The 21,143-nt window shown below is 39.8% G+C and overlaps 1 protein-coding gene across 3 annotated transcripts in view; it reads left to right on the forward strand.

The window, feature by feature from the left end:
- Positions 1-21,143, forward strand: part of LOC311493747 (arf-GAP with coiled-coil, ANK repeat and PH domain-containing protein 3-like) — a 66,311-nt gene that overhangs the window by 42,937 nt on the left and 2,231 nt on the right. The window contains exons 7-24 of one of the 3 annotated variants that reach the window (XM_084552524.1): positions 938-982; positions 1,083-1,178; positions 1,564-1,638; positions 4,905-4,916; positions 8,840-8,952; positions 9,876-9,927; positions 10,273-10,373; positions 11,742-11,853; positions 12,104-12,312; positions 13,499-13,568; positions 14,438-14,532; positions 14,633-14,850; positions 14,967-15,056; positions 15,190-15,291; positions 15,409-15,635; positions 15,720-15,829; positions 16,430-16,540; positions 16,638-16,699. In XM_084552524.1, coding sequence (XP_084408650.1) covers positions 938-982; positions 1,083-1,178; positions 1,564-1,638; positions 4,905-4,916; positions 8,840-8,952; positions 9,876-9,927; positions 10,273-10,373; positions 11,742-11,853; positions 12,104-12,312; positions 13,499-13,568; positions 14,438-14,532; positions 14,633-14,850; positions 14,967-15,056; positions 15,190-15,291; positions 15,409-15,635; positions 15,720-15,829; positions 16,430-16,540; positions 16,638-16,699 — 1,900 coding nt within the window. The remainder of the gene's footprint in view (positions 1-937; positions 983-1,082; positions 1,179-1,563; positions 1,639-4,904; positions 4,917-8,839; positions 8,953-9,875; positions 9,928-10,272; positions 10,374-11,741; positions 11,854-12,103; positions 12,313-13,498; positions 13,569-14,437; positions 14,533-14,632; positions 14,851-14,966; positions 15,057-15,189; positions 15,292-15,408; positions 15,636-15,719; positions 15,830-16,429; positions 16,541-16,637; positions 16,700-21,143) is intronic. The other 2 variants (XM_084552526.1, XM_084552525.1) reach the window with 2 other exon arrangements.

Raw genomic sequence — 21,143 nt, forward strand, 5'->3', positions numbered from 1 at the left:
AGTTAGCAAAACAAAAGGTCGTTCAAACAAGTGGTTGAAAAGATTAATGAATCCGGGATAAATATGGGAAGCAACGTAGAAAACGTGGGTCCATTTAGTCTTCTGTTGAGTGAAGTCAATTTTATAAATGTATTTGGACACTGAAACATATCACGTTAAAATAGTTGGAAGCTGCTGATCTGAAAAGTAACTGGCGGCCAAAGATGCCACATTTGTTAATAGGTGCTTCTGTTCACACGGAACAGAGAACATTTACTTTTGATATTCAGTGAGAGAGACACACTACTTTTTCTGAGAGAAAGACGCTTGTGGCAGATCAGGTGGGTGACGGGGACACATGTCATTTATTTTCAATTAATAATTAGTTTACATTGCCACTAGATGAACTCATGTTGGTGGTACGCTCAGAGAATGATGTATCTTGTCAGCCTGCAGCGACACTTGTTTCCGTCCTTCTGCTTGCCGGTCGCTTTGGTCGTGTGCAGCGTGGGTTTATATTGTCCATAAGTTGTGCCTGCGGGAACAAAAGGAGACTGATTCAGAGTGATCGCCGTGGTGGCCGTGCCCTCCTTCTATTCTTCAGCTTGTCTGCTGGCAGTCTTCTCTCACGGCTCTCAGACATCTGACCCTTTTGAGTCTTAATTGAAAGTGTCTCAAGGCAGAAAAGGTCAACGCTGTAGGGAGATGCACTATATATGTAAGTGACCTGTTAAATGTAGCTCAAAATATCATTTAGGTTTGCGCCGTTTATGAAGTACAATGAAAAGGCTTTCATTTTACTTGTGTTTATGGAGTAGAAAGGAAATAAGTCCATCAGGCAGTGTTATAAAGTTCAGTGAGAAAAAGGAAACCAATGTCCACTAGAGGGAGTTATCACAGTATCTTGTGTCCCAAACACTATATGCATGATCATTTTCTGTCCTTGTTTTTTCTACAGATTAATGTCCTGCAAGCAAAAAAGAAGTTTGAGATCCTAGACGCTGTGAGTCAGTGCAGATACACCCTTTTAATAAAGTATATTCCTCATGAATAATCTCAATCTTTGTATCTGTATTTATTGTTCATGTATCTCTCCCATACAGATGCTGTCATTCATGCACGCCCAGTACTCGCTGTTCCAGCAGGGCTACAACCTGCTGGATGAGATCGACCCATACATGAAGAAGCTGGCTGCTGAGGTGAGCAAAGTGCCATCATCAACATAACCTCCACCAGCCCCACTCCGCCCTCTGCTGAGTCGGTTTCTGTCTCCATGCAGTTTGTCCTTTAAATTTGTGCTTGATTATTGAAGCGTTAGATATTTGATTTTGGTCTACTTCCCTTTAAGAATAGCTTTCGAAGCAGCTTATTTGCTGCAGGCTGAGAACTGAATCAATGCTTCATTACAAAACACTGACCCAATGTGTGACTGGAATCTGTTTGCTTGTGTTACAGTCAGCGGCTCTGATTCACTCCAGCTCTGCAGTGTTTACTGTTTAACAGTATGAGTTAGTGTTATTTCACTGCAACGTGTATACAGAGTGTGCTTTTGACTGATTGTTGTCTGTGTGCACTGACTTTTAGCTCGATCAGCTGGTGATTGATTCAGCCATGGAGAAGAGGGAAATGGAGCACAAACATGCAACCATTCAGCAGAGGGTGAGTGTCCATTTCTGTTTAGATCATCTAAATAAAATCTGAACATGATAATATATACAGGTTTGGATGAGTTACCTCAGAAATCTCTTAGACTGTGTGTAGTAAAAGGTTTTAAATTTGATTTACACACTCTCATGATGGTTGTCGTCAGTCTGCAGTCTGTTGGGAGTGAGAAGTGTGATTGTTGTGACAGTGGCTTGTGCTGCAGGAGTTTGTTTTAGCAGCATCAGACTTGTAGCGAACAAATACTATTTGATTCCTTAATACATAAATGTGTGTGTGCAACATTACTGTTGCAGCTGCTGGAGACAGAGCCAGTTTTAACTAGTTTATGAAATAGTTATGCTTAAGGTTCAGACCCTTCCAAATTAATTGGAGAGGAAATAATGTTTGTGTCTTTGGACTTTTGTTGTGTTTTTTATATAGTTACAGTTATTTGCAGATACAAGACAATACATAAAAATGTGTAGCAGTTACTTCGTGTACATGGACACTATTATTCAATTAGTATTTGAAATAAATATGTCTCATGTGACCACCTCAATCAGAACAGACTGGTCTGATCAGAAGGAATTGTCAATCAGATTGAGATGGGTGGTGTAAACCTTTGATAATCTGTTCAATAGGAAAATATTAATGCCTAATAGCCACCCACGTAAAGTCTTTACGAGTTTCCAGTAGGAACAGAAACATGGAGGTAGTAAAACAACATGCTGTTCAAACAAGTGTTTGAAAAGATAAAGACATTTGGAATAAATGTGGGGAATTTTTTTTTCTTCTGTTAGATTTCCAGGAGATTTGATTGACATTTTGGGGCATGTAAAGACATATTTGTTGATTAGGTTGATCAAATATTGTCCATGTAAACACTGTCACTTGTGTCATAAAATTAACCTTAATTTAAAATGTTAGTCTTTCAATCCATTCACCAGATATCAGGCTCTTGATCTGAGTCCTGGTCACATTTATTTACCGTTACCATACAGGTTACTGCAAGTATTCAATGACCTTCTACATTATGTGGCCTTAAATGTCTTGGTTATCATATTTTCTTTTACAATGGAATAAATGTATGTCAGACATTATCTCTGGTTTTAAGTTATGCCTATGACATCTGACTGCTTAGTTGGCTGACAGGTTTCTACCGAGGTGTTCTGAGCTACCAGGGTGTGAATGTGCTCACATCACACCTCTGAGATCCAGTCTGCCACTTGGTCCAGTGCGTCTGTTGTGACTGGGGAGGGATTAGACCTGGGCAGCTGGGAAGTGTTTGATTAATCTCCCTAACAAAGTCCAGGCAGTTATTTAAGCAGTAAATCAGGTGGAATTAAGTGTTTTAAGAGATATTAATCCCAGTGTTGTCTGCTGTAGATGGAAACAGTCAGCACGTGTATGGACTAATGAATATGCAGGAGGCTTTAAGACATTTAAGTCCAGCAGACTGCTGACGTTACGGTCTGTTTAGTGTTGTCAGCAGAATGTCTCTATGGATGGTTTGTCCAGACTGAAATATCTCAACAGCTATGGTTAACTGAACTAATTTTATACATTCATCCTACTGACTTTGGTGACCACTGACTATATGTCTGTTGCCACTGTGAGGTTGATATTTGTGTTTTAGTGGGATATCTCATATATTAGTTGGAAAGCTCTGAAATTTGCTTCTATTTGGTTCAAACACAGAATTTATTATCAGGTTTTATTTCATCTCTATGAACTTCTACAACCTCCAACAAGGGTCATGTGACTGATGGCGAGAGCCACAGGTGTCAGTGAGCTAGTTTTTATTAGCTTTGCTAGCTGATCTTTTTTGATGTGCAAAAAATATAAATGGGATTTTTAGTAAAACACTAATTAGTTTTTTGTGGTTTGAAAAAATTGGCCTCCTTCACAAATGTGGCCTGATATGAATGAATAATGGTAATATACCAATTCACAGTCTACAGTCTTCCTAGGTACATGCTAACATCAGGATGCTAAAACACTCACGGTAGTGATGCTAACTTGCTGATGATTAGCAGGGACAAAACTAACCGTGTGGAATCAATCCAACAGAGTAAATACTGAAGTGTGTTAGCATGGTAATGGGAATGTCAACAGATACACAGCTACTTGGTCTTGAATCAAAATATTGGACAAAATAAACAGATGACGTTAAAGCTGTTCGCTGGAAAGTCAGAGGATTACCAAAGTTCATACACCATTTCCTCAGAGGACCTTTTAATTTAATTTCAATTTAATTTTATGGTTATCACCTCAATGGTGAATTATTTCATGGTGGACCACAAAACACAATCCTGTGGTGGTGCAAAAGTAAAATTCAGTGAATCACCAAAGTAATTAAGACTGATGAAGTCTTGTATCCATAAATGTCTATACAAACTTTCTTAACAGTGCAACAATTAGCTTTCAAGATATTTTAGTCAGCAGTAATAATCTGGTAGGCAGAATGTTTGCAGATTAGCTTCTTAGCTATATTGAAACCCTGCTCGGTTACATGGCCCTCAGATAATGTATTACCTGCAAACAAATGTCATTCCCCCTTTAGCTGTGCTCTGCATTTACTGGCAATTAGGTAATTTTAGCATGCTAACTCGCTAAGCAGAGATGCATTTTAATTGCCAAAAATCGGTAGCATTATGTTAGCATGCAGACTTCAGCATTTAGCTGAAATGACCAGTATGTCCAAGTACCAAGTGTAACCGCTGACGCTCGTCTTGATAAGCAGTTATTTCAGAATCTGGAGTATATTTCCTATTGTTCAAATAGTAGAATCAATAAATACGGGGTCTCCATCTTTAATAATTCAGAAAGCCTTAACTTCAGTGGGGCCAGTGTCTAGCTCCCCTGTACCCCAGGATCAGTGACCATCTGTCAGACAGCTCCAGCCTCCAGGCGCTGTGGTGTGTGTCGTGGAGAGACCCACTGGGAAGGGCTGGGTCACATGTGGGGCGAGTTATTGATCTGTTTTTGCCAGCGCTTTTAGACACCAAGCTTCATACAACATCCATCACCAAGGGATATGCAGTGGCAAATAAACAAGGTCACACGCTGAGGCCATATTGAATAAAATATTGTGTTATGAGCTGGTTTTTTTTTTTTCTTGTTGCTGAAGTGTGATGGGGAGCCATCAAGGAGGATGAGAAGACAAGTGTACTGACCGTGAAAGATTATTGTATTATCCTCGTTTATACCGGTTTGCGGCTCTAATGCTCTCTTCTGTTTTCTTCTGCTTTTCCGTTCCCAATGGCACCCCCTCCTCAAAGACCCTCATGCAGGTGAGTACACCACCATTTGTTTTCCTTCCTGTATTCTCCTTTTTACTGTAGTTTTGTGTGTGAGGCGGTTGCTGTGTAGCCCACAGTGTTCTCAGGGAACATTAGCAAACCCCTTTGAAGTTTTTTTGTAGTTGGACTCCAGAAGCCTTGGGGGCAAGCTGAAGTGCATCCTGAATCATTTATACAAAACAATTAGAAACTTAGTTTGAATGGCCTATATAGGAACTGTCTGTTACATCAGCCGCTGAAAAAAGATCATTGCAGCATCCTAAAATAGGTAACTCAGCGTAAGTATTTACCACAGAATGGGCTTTTCATGCATAAAATTAAGCCAGTCAGCCTTTCTATTTTTACCATCCCATACTTTATTATTCTGTCATTTCAGTTTATGTGTCTTTTAAAAAGTAATCTTTCTGAAGCTGAAATATTTAATGGCAGATCTGACAAATTACATTTATTTATGCACACAAGTTATTTTTTTCCGTTTGTTAGCCAATTTTAGAACAACATAGTCTCCTTTTCCTTGTTTCTCTTTCGTCCTCATCACCTCCAGTATGTGCTATAAGCCTTGTGTAAATTTACACAGGACGAAGGGGCAGCCTTTGCTCAGTGCAAGCAAAAACCAGGAGAGCAGAACGGGAGTTAAAGTGCTCCGACCGTGCTGGCAGGGCACATAGTGCAGGGAAAGCATCTAAATGCCAGGGCCATTCATTTTTAACTGCAGGTTTAATGGAGAAGTCCTGTCCAACGGCAACGGCTCTGCCTGCTACTCTGTGTTTCTGTGTTTACAACGCCAGCATAGCACTACCTACTGCCTCTGTGCATTGCTGTTTTTCATCTGTAAAAGCAAAATAAATTTTAAAATGATGGTTCGTATGCTATTTTTAAAAGATTTTGATGCTAAAATGTCCTCTTTGTTGAAATATTCCTCTCCTTCAGGAGTGAAAATGGACAAACAAAAATAGGTCTTAACACATTTACTCATTAACACATGCTGTTTCAGCCCTCAGGCCTTCGTTAGATAGACTGAGGGGCCGAAACATCAACCTCAGCACAGCTCATGAGAGGAGTCACAGAAAGTCATGTTTCAAAGGACAGATTTCCAGAGAAGTGTGTCCAGAATAAAATAGTTTTGTCAAGGATTTGAGTGATTCGTTAACACGTGCTCCTGGAGACTGTCGCTAACTTGGATGTGTCTGATCATCACTGTTTGATGTTGCTGTGTTGTGGTAGTTTCCATCACTTTGGCACAAGTCTGTGGACTGCCCACTGTCTGCTATGATCAGTGGTTCAAGGTCCTATTTGAAAAGACATTCTATGTCTTTGTCGTGAAGTGGAGCAGGTTGGTTGAGGATTAGATGTAGGAGGCTGAGCAGATGTCAGGCAGGTACTGTACTTACGCCACAAAGCCGGTCTGAAACTGGTGAAAGCTGTCTGACTGTAGTAATAATGAGACACAGAAGGATCCTGCAGACCATAAACAATCGCTTCACAGCAGACTGAGTAATCACTGCGACCAACGGCTCACCATTTGGCGTTGGAGCTCTGCAGCATGGCCTGTAGACCAGCCTATGTAGAGCAGCAGCAGGTGAATGGGGCATCAGGACATTTTGTCTGCATCGTGGGGCTGTTTTTATTTTACCTGCCTGCTGATCCACAACAGTTTACTTACTTGCTTGTAACGTTTGCAAGTCTGCCTCTTGTTCAATTATTCACTGATATTCAGTTTCTGTCTGTGTGACGTTGCTTCATTAAAAATAGATGATCTTTGTTGTGGGCTTGAGAGATTGCAGAGTACCACCCAGTGCACGTCTTGTTCAGTGTTTCCGCTCATGTATGTGATCTACTTTCACAACAGCGAGGATCAAGGTAAGCTGAATTGGCTTTTTTACAGATTTATTAGTTGTATTGCAGCAACTGATGGTGAGCAAAACTGCTGTCGGTCGAGAGTAAATCAAGCCTTCAGTCATATTTGTTTGGTGATCTTGGCTGCCTGCCAGATAGATTCCCAATGGGTCAGTATGGGACTGAAACTCCCACCTACTTTAGCAAGAGAGGTGTGTTTAGGGAGTTGTAAAACTGAGGCAAACCCAGCGCTGAAGTGTTAAAGCAGCCTGTCTGTTTTTGGGTCAAGAGCTGCTACAGTACCGCGAGTCCACTATGTCTCTGCAGCATTCATTGGCAGCTGTATGGTAATTAGCTGTAATCCTGTGGCTCACGGGGCAGCAGGCAGGTGGCTGGAGTGGAGGGCACACATGTCAGTGTTGGAATTGCTCTCCTCACTGATGCAGCACACAGCGTTCGCTGCAAGAGCTCCAGTCGCCACAGAGTGAAGAGGGACATGTTTCTACTCTGAGTTTTTGAGTTTTTTATTTTTTTTTGCTTTTACGTTTTTTGAGTTTCCTAATGCTTCTGGAACACAGTAAACGTTTGAAAATGAAGATCTTTTGCCAGTGGGACCACAGTTTGGTGGGTGGATTTGCATTATTCATCGTAGTCATGCTCAACTTTATTTTAAGTATCTCTACCTCTCCTTTCACTGTCTCTTTCTGGTTCTCTATTACTTTCTCTCAGCACAGTCTCTCTTTTATTTGTATTTTTGTGTCAGACATGCATTGAATCCCCTTTTTTTAATGAATAAGTTAGTTGGCTGAACATTGACTGGATACAACCAATGGTGCTTTTAGTATAAAAATGTTTTTCGTCTCCTATTGTGATTTTAATCCCTGGTGAAAATTCTCGACAGGAACACTGTCATAAACATGTATTGCCTCCCGCATTTTAAGGATCAGTGACAGTCTCTCCGATTACAATTCATAATGTTCAATGATGTATGTGTACATATTTATAACAGATGTACACAGCGAGACATATACGTAGGAAAATTATGCTGAATTTTGCACATTTTGAATAATTCATGCAATATTAGTGTAATGATTTCATATATCCTTAATAGGAATTTATTCATCTTCATTAATCCGTTGCTTGTTTGGTTATGAAACTTTAACCCCTTCATAAACGGTTAATGTTGCATTACCCTTCTCATTTCTTAGCATATAAAAATATTTTTGTTTCTTACATTGGTTGCCTCCCTTATTTTAAGGATCAGTTAGTGATGTGTAGAGTCGACTGGCTGCAACAAACGGTGCTTTTAGTATAATTATGTTTCGTCTCACATTGTGATTTTAATGTCGGGTTAAGACTTTCAACCGAAAAGCTGTGTCTCCAGGAATTCAGCCTTTATCTTTATATGTATAGAGGTTAAAATAGTGAGTCGTTCACACAGTAAGTCGTTCTATTATTCAAACAAGCAGGAAGAAGTTAGTGGAGTGCTAGGAGCTGCTGTGAGTACATATACCCTGTTATGAAACAGCAGTTGGAGGTTGTATTTAAATGGGTCACGCCAGCAGAGACGTTCATAAATTCTCTGCGTGTTAGCAGGAAACAGCTAAAATTTGCTCTGGTGGGAAGACCGTGGACCATTTTCATCTGGCTAACATTATAGTGCCAAGTGTCACATCGTAAGTCATAAAGAGGTTAGAGGCTAATTTTAAATAAATCATTCTCGGTTTATATAATAATCTGCGTCACACTCACATCTGTTGAGTTATGAAATGCCCCAGTGTGCCACACAGGAACATTGTATGCCACTTCTATGCATACATGGACTCGCACGTGATCGTTTCTACACGATCGCACGATTTATGTTGATCTGGTTGGTTTATGTACTCTGTGTACATTGCAGTGCACATGGGATGCTACTGGTGTGCCATGAACATCTCACATGCTGCCTCTTCACTGCAGAGAAATGTTTAGCTTAGTGTTTGATCGTTAAAAGGTTAGATCAACACCCTTGGAAATAATCAGAGGCTTGCTGATTTCCAGCCGGGATTAAATTCACCTCTGTCTTTCTTCTCCTCCAGGACTTTTCATATGACGACTCTAAGGTGGAGTTCAACGTGGATGCTCCTAATGGTGTTGTGATGGAGGGCTACTTGTTCAAGAGGGCTAGCAATGCCTTTAAAACCTGGAACAGGTAACTGCTATAGCTCTATAACTCTATAATATCTGACATTATACACAGGGAATTGATGATTGTATATTTCAGTAATGCTGCTATGAAAGCAGAATTGGCAGTTTACTGTTTTTCTAACATTACACAGTAATGTGAAACTATACAGAAAATTAAGTCTACATATACAGTATAAACATATACAGTACATTAAACATTGTTTATTTAATTCTTATGTGTGTGTAAGTTATTTTGCGAGAATAAAGCCAAAACACATTTTAAAGGTGTTAAAGGGGTTTAATCAACTTAGTGCTAAAAACAGCTGGAAATTAAGACATTGGATGTCAACTTTTGACTTTTGCAAACAGTAAACTCTTAATTCTTCTCATAGTCCTCTGTTTACTCAAATCTTCATGTAGTTAACATGTATAAAACCTTGTACTCCTTTTCAAAAGCATATTGCGTCTTCAAATGAAACTTGTGAGTTCAAATGGAACTTGTGAGTTCATGGTTACAACATGAGAAGTTGTGTAGACGAAAATACTTGTGGTACTAGTGGTAACATCAGCAGTGAGTCGTGAGAACTTGCTTACGTGCCAGCCAGCTATTGCCAGCCACCAAGACTAATACTTCAGCAAGCTAACAACCGGGTAACTTAATGTAGGAACAAAGGCGTAATGAAAGGAAGAGGCTGTTAAAAGGAAGACAAACCCGTGATAGTTGTCCACTGGTACACTTCAAACAGAAGCTGCTAATAGCTAATTTGGTCACAATGTAAACCCATATAAGCAACAAATACAGGACAAAGCCCAAAGTGGAAACCCCATACTATGCCTTGTAATATATACTATGAAAAATGTCAATAGGTTAGAAAGTCAGTAATTCATCTTTGCGCACTGACCCTTTTGGATATCTCAAATATGTTTTATTTATCTCCCCCTCTCTAGACGGTGGTTCTCCATACAGAACAGTCAGCTGGTCTATCAGAAGAAGCTCAAGGTAAGTGCATATATCTCCCAGCTATCAGCTTTCCCCTGGGGATAACGTGGGCTCTTCGAGGTTAAGTGCAGCTGTAGAGTTCTTTACCTTGATCTTCACTGCAATCTATCATTGCTCACCGACTGGGTCAAGAGATTTCAGCTGATATCAGGGTACTCGATCTGCAGTGTGGCTCTCAGGTTGTTTTTCTGCTTGACAACGGTGTGTAAATATGTAATGACCTGGTACGCAGAGCCTTCTACCTGCCAGGAAAAATGTATTATCAGAGAGAGACAGCTGTTTTCTGCTCATGTTCTATTGTTAGCTGTTAAGGGCATAAATGAGAAGTTATTTTTGTGTTGGCAGGATTCTCTGACGGTGGTGGTGGAGGACCTCAGACTGTGCTCTGTTAAACCATGTGAGGACATTGAGAGGAGGTTCTGCTTTGAGGTCGTCTCCCCCTCCAAGTAAGGCCCACTCAGCCACACTAACAGCATTTATGTAAGACTGGCAGAGTCAATCGTTTGGTCCATTTTGGTCTGTTTAGTTGTCATGGACATTAGTGGAACACACTGGCTTTGATTATCCCCTGACTTTTCCTCTCGCCGCATCACAAAGTTAAAATGTATCTAGTGCTTTGTTGTATTTCCAGATAAAATGAAAGCCCATATCCACAGCATATGGGCTTTCATTTTAGCGCACTTTAGCGCATGATAGCGTGCTAACATGCAGCAATGTGAGATTATAGTTTAGTTATTCAAAATTAGTTATTTGCATCAAAACCTACTAAAAGATAGTCTATTCAGATTTCTGACAGTTAGCATGCAATAATGCTACACTCGTATAGTAGCATTAAAATACTTGCAAATGTGCTTAATATTAGCACATCTTAATCACTGTGAGCAAGATAGCATGACGACAATTGAGTCATAATCTTTTAAACTTTTTAATTATTGAGAAATAGTTGTAACACCTCGTTTGTAAAAAAAACAACTGTTTAATCGTCTGTATTAATAGTTTGGTATTAATAGTTCAGTATTAATAGTGGCCAGCGTAAGCATACATCAGTACTGTCAGTTTACACAGTCTATGGTACATATGTTAGCATGCTCCCGTCAGCATTGCTAAGTGTACAATATCATTAGTTATATTTTGCTTTAATCTTTTCAAATGGGTAACATAGATGTAATGAGTCTTAGTGTCTTTTTCTTAAGCAAAACGTAAACCATGGCTGTTTAGTACTATTAAGTGAAAATACAGAATTAATTCAGCTCAACTAATAGCTTAGTGTAGTTTAGCAAATATTAGCATTCTTGTTAGCAGGTCCACGTTAGTATTGTAAAAATGTGCACTTTCATCAGGATTTACTGTGCTTTAGTAAATGATCATAACACCTGTGTGGTTTAGCTATACAAGTACATGGTTACAGAATAATGAATGGCAGTAGCTCTACTGTGTGTTCAGTGCTAATTAATGAATGAATAACATGCTAACATGCATCCATGCTTTCAGGATCACAACCGTTTTGGAGCCATATTATTTAAATGTAAATTGTATGTTGAATTACATAAATAATGCCTAGTCCTATACATTTGGCTGTAATAGTTCAGTACTTATAAATAAATATTAGCATGCTAATACGCTGGGATAGTGAACAGGGTAGACGTGCATGCCAAACATTAACATATTGTCATTGTATGGATGTTAGCAGGCTCATATTAGCATTTGTAACATGAACCCTCTTATTACTCTTAAGTCTAAACTGTGCTTTATGAAATGATAACTACACTACAGTAGGTTTGTGATTTGGTAATACTTCTTTGTCCGTCATACAGGAGCTGCATGCTTCAGGCTGAGTCTGAGAAGCTAAGACAAGCGTGGATTCAAGCAGTTCAAGCTAGCATTGCTTCAGCTTACAGAGAGAGCCCAGACACCTACTATATAGAGGTGAGTCACAATTCTTATGTCATAAAGCTTCCTGTGTTTTTTTTTTATCATCTGTACAACATTTAATCTCTACAACAAATTAAGTGTTAAAACAACAATTCATGCCACAAAAATCCAAGATAATCCTCCTGACAACAGGTGAATAACAACTCAAATTTACTTGTGATTTGCTAATTTTACTTTGTAAACGGACAGACACTTGGAGGAAATTCCTGCAATCCTAATGCATGTTTCTTGTTTTTATTTTAAGCATCTGGACAGAACGGCCTCTCCATCCACCAGCAGCATCGATTCAGCCAGTGAGCCACGGGAGCGCAGTGCCCGAGGGGAGACCATCCTGCAACGCATCCAGTGTCTGCCGGGAAACGAGCAGTGCTGCGACTGTGGTCAGGCCGATCCTCGCTGGGCCTCAATCAACTTGGGCATCCTGCTGTGCATCGAGTGCTCCGGCATCCACAGGTAGAGTTTTTTTTACACTGCAAGAACTTCTCTGTTTGGTGGTAAATTAATAAGTGAACAACTATGCCTACACTGTAGTTTCAACCTGATTCAGTGGACGTATGTAGGTCCTGTATGACATACAAGAAATAGAAACAATTGAGCACAAAATAGATATGATCATGATTAAGACTATATAAAATTATTTATTTATTATTATTATATCACCTTCCACAATTTAAAAAAGGATTACAGAAGTGATGTTTTAAGAAAATGTTGTTGGACGTAGGTCATCTTGTGCGAGTATGTTTTGAGGAGGCTTTTAAAAGTTAAGTCTATTGATCTTGTACTGCAGATGAAGAGCATGTTTGGATATAATGTCTTAAGTACGTAAAGGATCTGAATGCCTCCTCCAATCCTGCCATGTGCTGTGAGGCTGCTGGCTCTGAAGATGGGAAGAGATTCCAGTTGTCTCTTATTGTGCCTTAAGACCTGCTAAAGACAGCGAGCACGTTCTGCCACACACACCACAGAAGGATTAAAGTGCAGTACGTTGCTTATTGGATCAGTCTGGCTTTGATTGAGCTTTCAGTGAGGAAGGAAAGCCAGTATAATTCAGTTCCTGGTGAACAGGATGTTGAATGAAACTATCGTCGTGCGATAAACAGCCTCTCATTATCCACATCAGTGCATCACGACCTTGTTCTGTTACATCACACAGTTGCGTCATTGATGTTCCCGGTGGGAAAAAAAGCCTTTGGGAGTCGTGTGTTCATTTTTAAATTGCGATTATTTCTGCTTACGTAATCACAAACCCCCGTCCCTGTGTGTGTTCCCACCTGTTGAATATTCATGTGCTCTCTTCGGGCTCGTCTTCTCACAGTGAGATCAGACATGGCCTCTTGTTCCAATGCAGTTTCTTTCTAATGTGCAACTGTTGCCTGGATACCATACAGTGATTTGCATGACATTAGGAGCTGGGATAACACTTGCAGCTATTCAAACCAGGTCACCGCACAACAACATAGTACATGACTCATTTGTTAAACTTCCTATTTTCATATTAGTGGAATATTAAGTACTTTTTATTTATTTGACTGGTTCACCATCTGCTGCCTCATAACAAAGTTAAATTGTTCCACTTTAAATAGTTTGACTTCAGAACATCAACAACATATTTTGGACTTAAACTATGTTTTTCTTGCAGGAGTCTTGGAGTACACTGTTCGAAGGTGCGCTCACTCACGCTGGACTCATGGGAGCCAGAATTATTAAAGGTACAGTCTCAAAATATGAGCCACAGAAATGTTTTTGATGCCTTATAGGAATTTTTGAGAAATGCATTTGAATGTGTTTTACATAGAATAAGATGGAAAGGCTGGTACTACCATCTTATCTCTCTGTCAAATAAGAACGCACATACAGAAGCTTGTTAGCTTAGCTGAACATAAAGGCCGTAAACAAGGGGAAACAGCTAGCCGTGCTCTGATTGAAGATATACCAACCAACCAAATCCACCTACCTACATTTCGGTATCTTGCATCCATACAAAAATCTTACAAAGATCAATAAGTTGTAGTTCTACTGAAGGTTATGTGCAAAACCATTTCTTGCTAGGACCAGTTAACCAGGGGCGAAAAATGGTAAAGTCTTACTCAGTTCTCTTGACCTCCCAAAGTATCTCCAACCTGTTGAACCACTGTGAATAAGGAGTAATCATTATGTGTCAGTGATGCTAACTGGAAGAAACTGATGTCTGAAATCAAGTACCTAAATTATTAATGGTCATCAAGAAGTAGGCATGCAAACGCTTTTAACTCTTGTAAACCACAACCTATGGGTTAAACAAATAAAATATAATGTGTTAATTAATGAGCTTTAGAAGAGTGGCAAGCGGATTTTTGCTCTTTAGGACAAAACCGGGCTGACTGGCTAACTGTTTTCCCTTGTTAATGCTAAGCTAACCATCACTTTCTATTTACTTAATTACATTCGTAGTTAAGGAGTAGATATGAGCACGATCTTCTTTGCTCACTCTTGACAAGAGATTAAATCAGGTTTTTTTTTTCACAATGTCATGACTATTGGTTGAAGTCACAACCTTAATGTGAACACTATTGATGTTATACCTAATGTTTCTTCATAGTTAATGTGTGAGCTTGGAAACAGTGTCATCAACCACATCTATGAAGGCTCATACCAAGAACAAGGTCTGAAGAAACCACTACCGTCCAGTTCAAGGTAAGAATTCACAAAATGCAGCCAGCCAGTATAGACAGTAAATACTGTGCATTACTATGAAGACATTCAAATCTGTCACATATGGTGTTGTCTCATGCAGGCAAGAAAAAGAGGCTTGGATTAAGGCAAAGTACGTAGAGAAGAAATTCCTCAAGAAACTAGGCTCCACAGAGATACTCATCAATGGAGAGAGGAAGTCAGAGCGGCGGTGGAGCGTGAAGAAGTGTCGGAGACACAACAGCGCCACCATGGTGCCGAAAACACGAAGAAGGTACCGCCAAGAGCCTGGAAGCACCTCCCCTTCTACACTCTCCTCAGGTATGTCAGCTGATCTTTATCTGTAGGTTGATGTTGTTCCTTTGTTTTCATATTATGACATTATGGACAATATAATGTGATCTAACAGGTATCATTGACCTGTGTTTGTCTCATAGCAGCTGCTAAGTTCAGACGAGAATCTCTGTTCTGTCCCGATGAGCTGGACTCTCTCTTTTCCTACTTTGACACAGGATCTGGTCCTCGAAGTAAGCGACTCACTAGTTTGACACCTTTAACCACACACCCATATTAATCACATGTGATTAAAATGTACAACTCCTTGGCATCAGCCTGAAAGTGACACTAGAGACTAATGTGTCCATGTTGTGGCGTCTCCCGGTCCGGCAGGTCTGAGCAGTGACAGTGGGTTGGGAGGCAGCACAGATGGCAGCACAGACATCCTGGTGTTTGGCTCAGTGGTGAACAGCGTCACAGAGGAGGGTGAGTCCAGTAGAGGAATGTTTAACTATCATCAGCTGCAGGATCGGTTTATGTTTTGTGTATCTTGCGTTGCTGTCGTGTGATCACTCTAAGTGTCCGTGGTTGTGTTGCCCTCAGAATGTGAGGTGTCCGAGGACTCGAGCGGTGAAGCAGAACTAGAGGCAGAGCCAGAGACGTCAGACCCAGAGGACACGAGAGACCTTCACCCTGGAGCACTGCTCTACAAAGCCTCTAAAGCTCGCAACCTGCCGGTCATGGCTGAAGCATTAGCTCACGGGGCCGATGTTAATTTGGTCAACGATGAGGACGAAGGAAAGACGCCCCTCATACAGGCTGTGATCGGGGTTAGTCATTTTCTTAATTTTAAACTCCATTTAATTTAGTCATCATTGCCAAGCTAATTAGTGTAACTGCTAACTTTACTGTAGGGGTCATTGATCGCCTGCGAGTTCCTGCTCCAGAACGCTGCTGACGTCAACCAAAGAGACACGAGAGGGAGGGGTCCACTGTATCATGCAACCAGTCTGGGACACACAGGGTGAGTCATAAGGGGCAACGGAGCTGTTTACTCCTCAGGTTACATTTGTTGCATTTGAAGCCACTTCACACACTATTTACAGTTCAGTAAAACACACTTTGTTGACGTAATGCTCAGCATGTCCAGTACAATGGGACTCATGCAGAACAGAACAGATGTAAATAAGGTACGTGAGTAATCTAAGAGACTTGATTTTAATCCTCATAGGTGTCTCATGTACAAGTCGAAACAAAAACAATAGTTGAGCTACAGTGACATTTGTATATAAGTAATGTTTTAAATAACAATTTAAAAACATTGTGGAAGCTGTAACTTTACTTGGTTTTACTGAGCTTTATATCAAGTTCCAGCTCATTTTATTTATTTATTTATTTTTTCATTTATTTGTCTGCAGCTTTACCAATTTGGGTCACTGTTATCACTCTCATAGCGTAACACTCTGCTGCAGCAGACATCTGCTTTTCCTTTTAACTGGAACTCTAATATACAAATATATCATATTATGAGTCCACTTCCTTGTGACGTAGCTACACATATGTACAGTATCAGACTTGGATGTTTGTTTGCTGGTATTTAACTCAATTTCCTATGTGTTTCCAGGCAGGTGTGTTTATTCCTCAAAAGAGGAGCTACACAGAACGACGGCGACGAAGACGGCCAGGACCCTTTGAGTATAGCCGTGCAGCAAGCCAATGCAGATATAGTTACACTGTATGTTAATGTATATTATACATGCTATACAGTCTGGTTTTCTCCTGTTTTGATGAATATTTAATGTCCTCTACTCGTCTCTCCACCTTTCCTACAGGCTCCGTCTCGCCAGGATGAATGAGGAGATGCGGGAATCGGAGGGACCCTTCGGACAGCCAGGTCAATACCCAACAAGCAGTCCCACCGAGCAACAGTATAAAAAATGCATTCAGGAGTTTATCTGTCTCAATATAGCAGACTGCTAATCGAGTCCGGTCAGGTTTGACTACAGTGTAAAACTAGAATGCAGGGGGTGCCAGAAATCAGATGATAACACACGTTTGGGATCTAATAGGAGGAGTTTAGGTCGTCTAAAAAAAGACTTTTCTCTACCAGATTATGTTCTTGTCAACATACAGTATTACTAGTGTTCCTCCCTCCTGCACTACCTTAGACCAGAAACCTGCCTGCAGTCAGCTCCCATCTCAGGATCAAACCAGAACTCAGCATTAACCCCTTTTACTGATGTCACATTTGAGCAAATAAGGTCGTCATAGATCATTTTAGTGAGGTGCTGATTGATCCAAACACAGCAGAGAAATCACTGCCAGGCAAAGTTTACTTTTTAATAAATGGACCACAAATAGTCACCAGAGTATTTGGAACCAATGCTTCCCTCTGTTTGGAGATTTAGAGGGAACGGAGTGCTCTGAACCAAAGACCGGCTAAAGAACAGCTCTTCTAGGTTTCATTCCATCGTGTGGCTGAGTTGTTGTTTTAGTGGGAGCTGATATTCTGGGCACCACCGGTTCCTGAATTGAAAGGCTCTTGAATATTTCGAACTGACCTTTTACAGGACTCAGAGTTGGAACACTTCTACAGCTTGGATTAGCATGAAAAAATCCAGCAGTCTTTGTCTTTAATGTCGATCCCACTAACTTTGCACTCTTTGCATTTGTTGTTGAGAAACAAGCAGTGTTTAGGAGGGCATTTCCATGAAGAGCTTATGCAGACAGCTAGCAACCTGTGACGACATCCACCTGTCATTCAAGCAGCCACACCCGTAATTACCTATAACTCTAAGGGTCTGCGTAGGGTCTGGGGCGATGCCGCAACTACGCTGCCAACTTGCAGCTGAAGTTTAAATCGCACATTAGCTTTTAAATAATTTATACAGGTGAGTTATATTAAACTTTCCCCCTATAGATGTCATTATTGGATAAATGAGCTCTGGAGACCACAACTATTTTTTATTCCAGCTGTAGACTTGGATGTAACATAGAGGTCCATGGGGATTGACTTACTTTTGGACAAAGTCTCAAGTGGCCACTCAAGGAACTGCAGTTTTGCTGTTTACTTGTTAACCTAATTTTTCAGCCATTTGCCACTTGGCCCTTGATGACAGACATGATCCCTCTGGAATGTCCCTATTGCTAACTGCAGCAGGGATAGGCACCACCTACTGAAATGGAAAAGAGCTGGAACCAGCAATCTCTCCCACTTCATAACTCTGCTGAGTGTTTGTAGCCCAGTACTAATAATAATAGATAATGCTGCAGCCAGTTCACTTCCCTGTTTGTGATCAGCTAAATCTGTGCAGTGGGTCTTTTCTTTTTTTTTTTTTATTTAACCCAAGGGTCTATCCACCATGTACGTGTGGTCATATGACAGAGGAGAAACTGTGAAGCTAGCGATAACTGTGACTGAGAGTAAATGATCTTAGGATCATGTCTCTGTATTGATTGAGAGATTGATCAAGTGAAGCTTTTAATCGTTTGATTAAAAGCGAAACGATGCACTTTTTCTTACCAACAGTGATTTGAATTTAGTTTTTGTTGTTTTGATTTTTTTTATTTATGACAAAACTCCCAGAGCAATAGTGCAGTGATTATTTCACTGCAGATAATCAGTATTTTTTCTATTGTGTTTACCAACAACTGCAGATGGTATTTTTTTAAGCTGGATATATTTTGTTAGATTTTATTTTGCCGTGCACTCACATAGCACTGGTATACTCCACAGCTTCATAATATATAATCACTTGTTGGTAGGAGTCATTCTGCAGAACAAACTGCAGTGGGAGACAGACATTTTTTGATAAATCACGCTATGTATTACTGTATATACACTATTTGTATGTTAAAATGTTTGTTTATGGTATTCTGATGTATCACAGCTAGGCCTATATTAGATTTGTTCTTTGTTTATAATGCATGGGTGGCTGTTGCCCAGGTCCTTCAAAGCCCTGTTGCTTTTGTTTATTTCTGTACCCAGTGTATGTGAATATTTGACATGTAGTATCGTTGAATAATGTTGATATCCTTATGATATACTGCCAAATCATGATGACAGTGCATGGAGTGACATTGATGACACAAATCAGTGAATGCAAAACGCCCTTTTGCTGTCTTCCGTTAGCTGGACACTGATGACGGTGAACATGGCTACATCCATCCGTCCGTTCTGTACTATAACATGAGTCTTTTTAGTTGTAGCTCACAGTAAATGGCAGTGAGTCCGAATATGCTGGATATGCAATCTTGCATTATCTGAGGCCAGTTCAGCCGACAGAAAAATAATGGTGAATTCCCAAAGATGTTGCTCGCCTTTCAAAGATGCTGTTGGGGTTTAGTTCAAACCAAAGAAAACCTGCAGTTTGTCAGAGAGCCAGCGAGTGTTCTTACCATTTTTTTTGTTTTCATAGCCAGACATGGACGAATAATTGTTTTTAATTTGCAAGGGACTGTGCAAAAATTACAGTAATGGAGTGGATGGTTGACGTAATATGCTTATTGAACAGTCTTTTTGTATGTTGGCCACATTGCACATAAGGAATGGAATTAGCTTTTTTTCAGATTAAGAGTAAGCATAAAAAATGATATGCCTGGTTTACGTCTTTATCCCGAATTATCAAACCCTACTCCAAAGACGTGATTGTTTACGAACCTTTACAAATCCTAGTGGTCTTAAGGGTTTAGTCAATCGTGTATTGACCATAAAACTAAAATTAAAATACAAAAACAAAATATAAAGCCCCAGTTGCACCAAAAGTCAATACAAAAATAGAAAAAACAAACGCACTTGAGTTTGCTTCTAAAGCTTGACAGTACGGGGCTATTTGCTGCTACACAGCTAACTGCTAACACGCTAATCATCCAGGAACATGCTATTACTGCCGCTAGTCAGTCACAACAGCTCATGTTGTTTCTTTTTTCTGAAGTGTTTTGTCTCCCATCTGACAATTTTTCTTTTTGATTTGCACATATAGTAATTTAAAATAAACAACAAAATAAAAGGTGTTAATCGCAACTGCAAACATAACAGACTTGCTAATGCCTTGGTAACTGTTACTTTGTAAGCTTATTAGCCACCGTACCAAGACAATAAGTTTACAAATGATTCACTACTGTAGTTACTGTAGTCTCATAATTGTCTGTAACCAGCTCTGGTTTTGCTGGGATTTTAACACTCTGTCTCGAAGATCTTTTCAAAGGCTGCTGCTAACATTAGCCTGCTAACATTGTGAGCTGTCTCTACATTAGCTTAAGCAAGCTAAAACTAGTCCTTGTGAACATTGCTAATGGAGCATTGCTACAACAGATGTAGCTGTCGCAGTTTGCCGACAATCATATTTAGCATTTCAGATAACATTTTTTATATCTTGTTGTTTACACACTGTATATAAATACATATATACAGTATATGGTTAATATAAGGTAAATAACTGAAAGATTTAGATACAGATGTTTGTCTTTGAGGTCTTTACTCAAAGACAAACCTATTGTTTCATTCGCAGCTGCTAGCACCTACAGCATCTGCGGTTCTACATAAAAAGTCACTTTTTAAAACTTTGGTAGTGTTTTGGTATCGGAATTTTGGTGTTAGTGACATCCCCAGTCAAGATAGTTTGCTGGTGATCAGTGGAAAATTTAGACTTTAGTAAAATTCGCTCATTTTGGGCTGATTTTAGATGAATTTTAAAGACATTTCACACAACCATCCCTTCAGCAAAAAAAGAAAAAACTATTTTCTGTAATATTTGTGCAGTCGTCCACTTGTATTCGCCAATTAAATGTTTTATAAAAGCATGGCAGTCCTTCATCATCAGCGATAGATTCAAAGCACTTTGAAAACACACCGTCTCTCTCTCTCTTAATCAGCCTTCTCTTATCTAGTGCAGTATGTGGTGTGAGGGCCGTGGGAGCCACAGCAAAGTTCAGAGATGAACGACAAAAACAATCATTTGCATTGAGCCATTGAAGGATCACGTGTTGTACAGTTCAGTGTGTCTACAGTGACTGTTGTGTATAGAAACTAAAATCTACTAACACTTTAACTTCTTGCTTCTAACATGCTGTTTTTAACCTCCTTGTATTTTTTTCTGTCTCTTACCGTTATCTGTACATTTTCTTTGAATATTGTAAGAGAACGTGTGTCTCTGAATACAGAGTACCTGTGCATATTAACACTGCTACCTGTCCCCTCCCTCCAAAGTGATTCTGAAAATAAACTGTGTGACTAAAACTAACCTCTCCCTTTGTTTGTGTGCTTCGTTTCTTGATCCTCTTTCTCTGTCTTTAACAGCCTTTTTACTACCGTCATTTGATAATGTGACATATGAAAT

Source organism: Chelon labrosus, assembly GCF_963514085.1.
Source record: "Chelon labrosus genome assembly, chromosome: 10".
Classification (NCBI taxonomy): domain Eukaryota; kingdom Metazoa; phylum Chordata; class Actinopteri; order Mugiliformes; family Mugilidae; genus Chelon; species Chelon labrosus.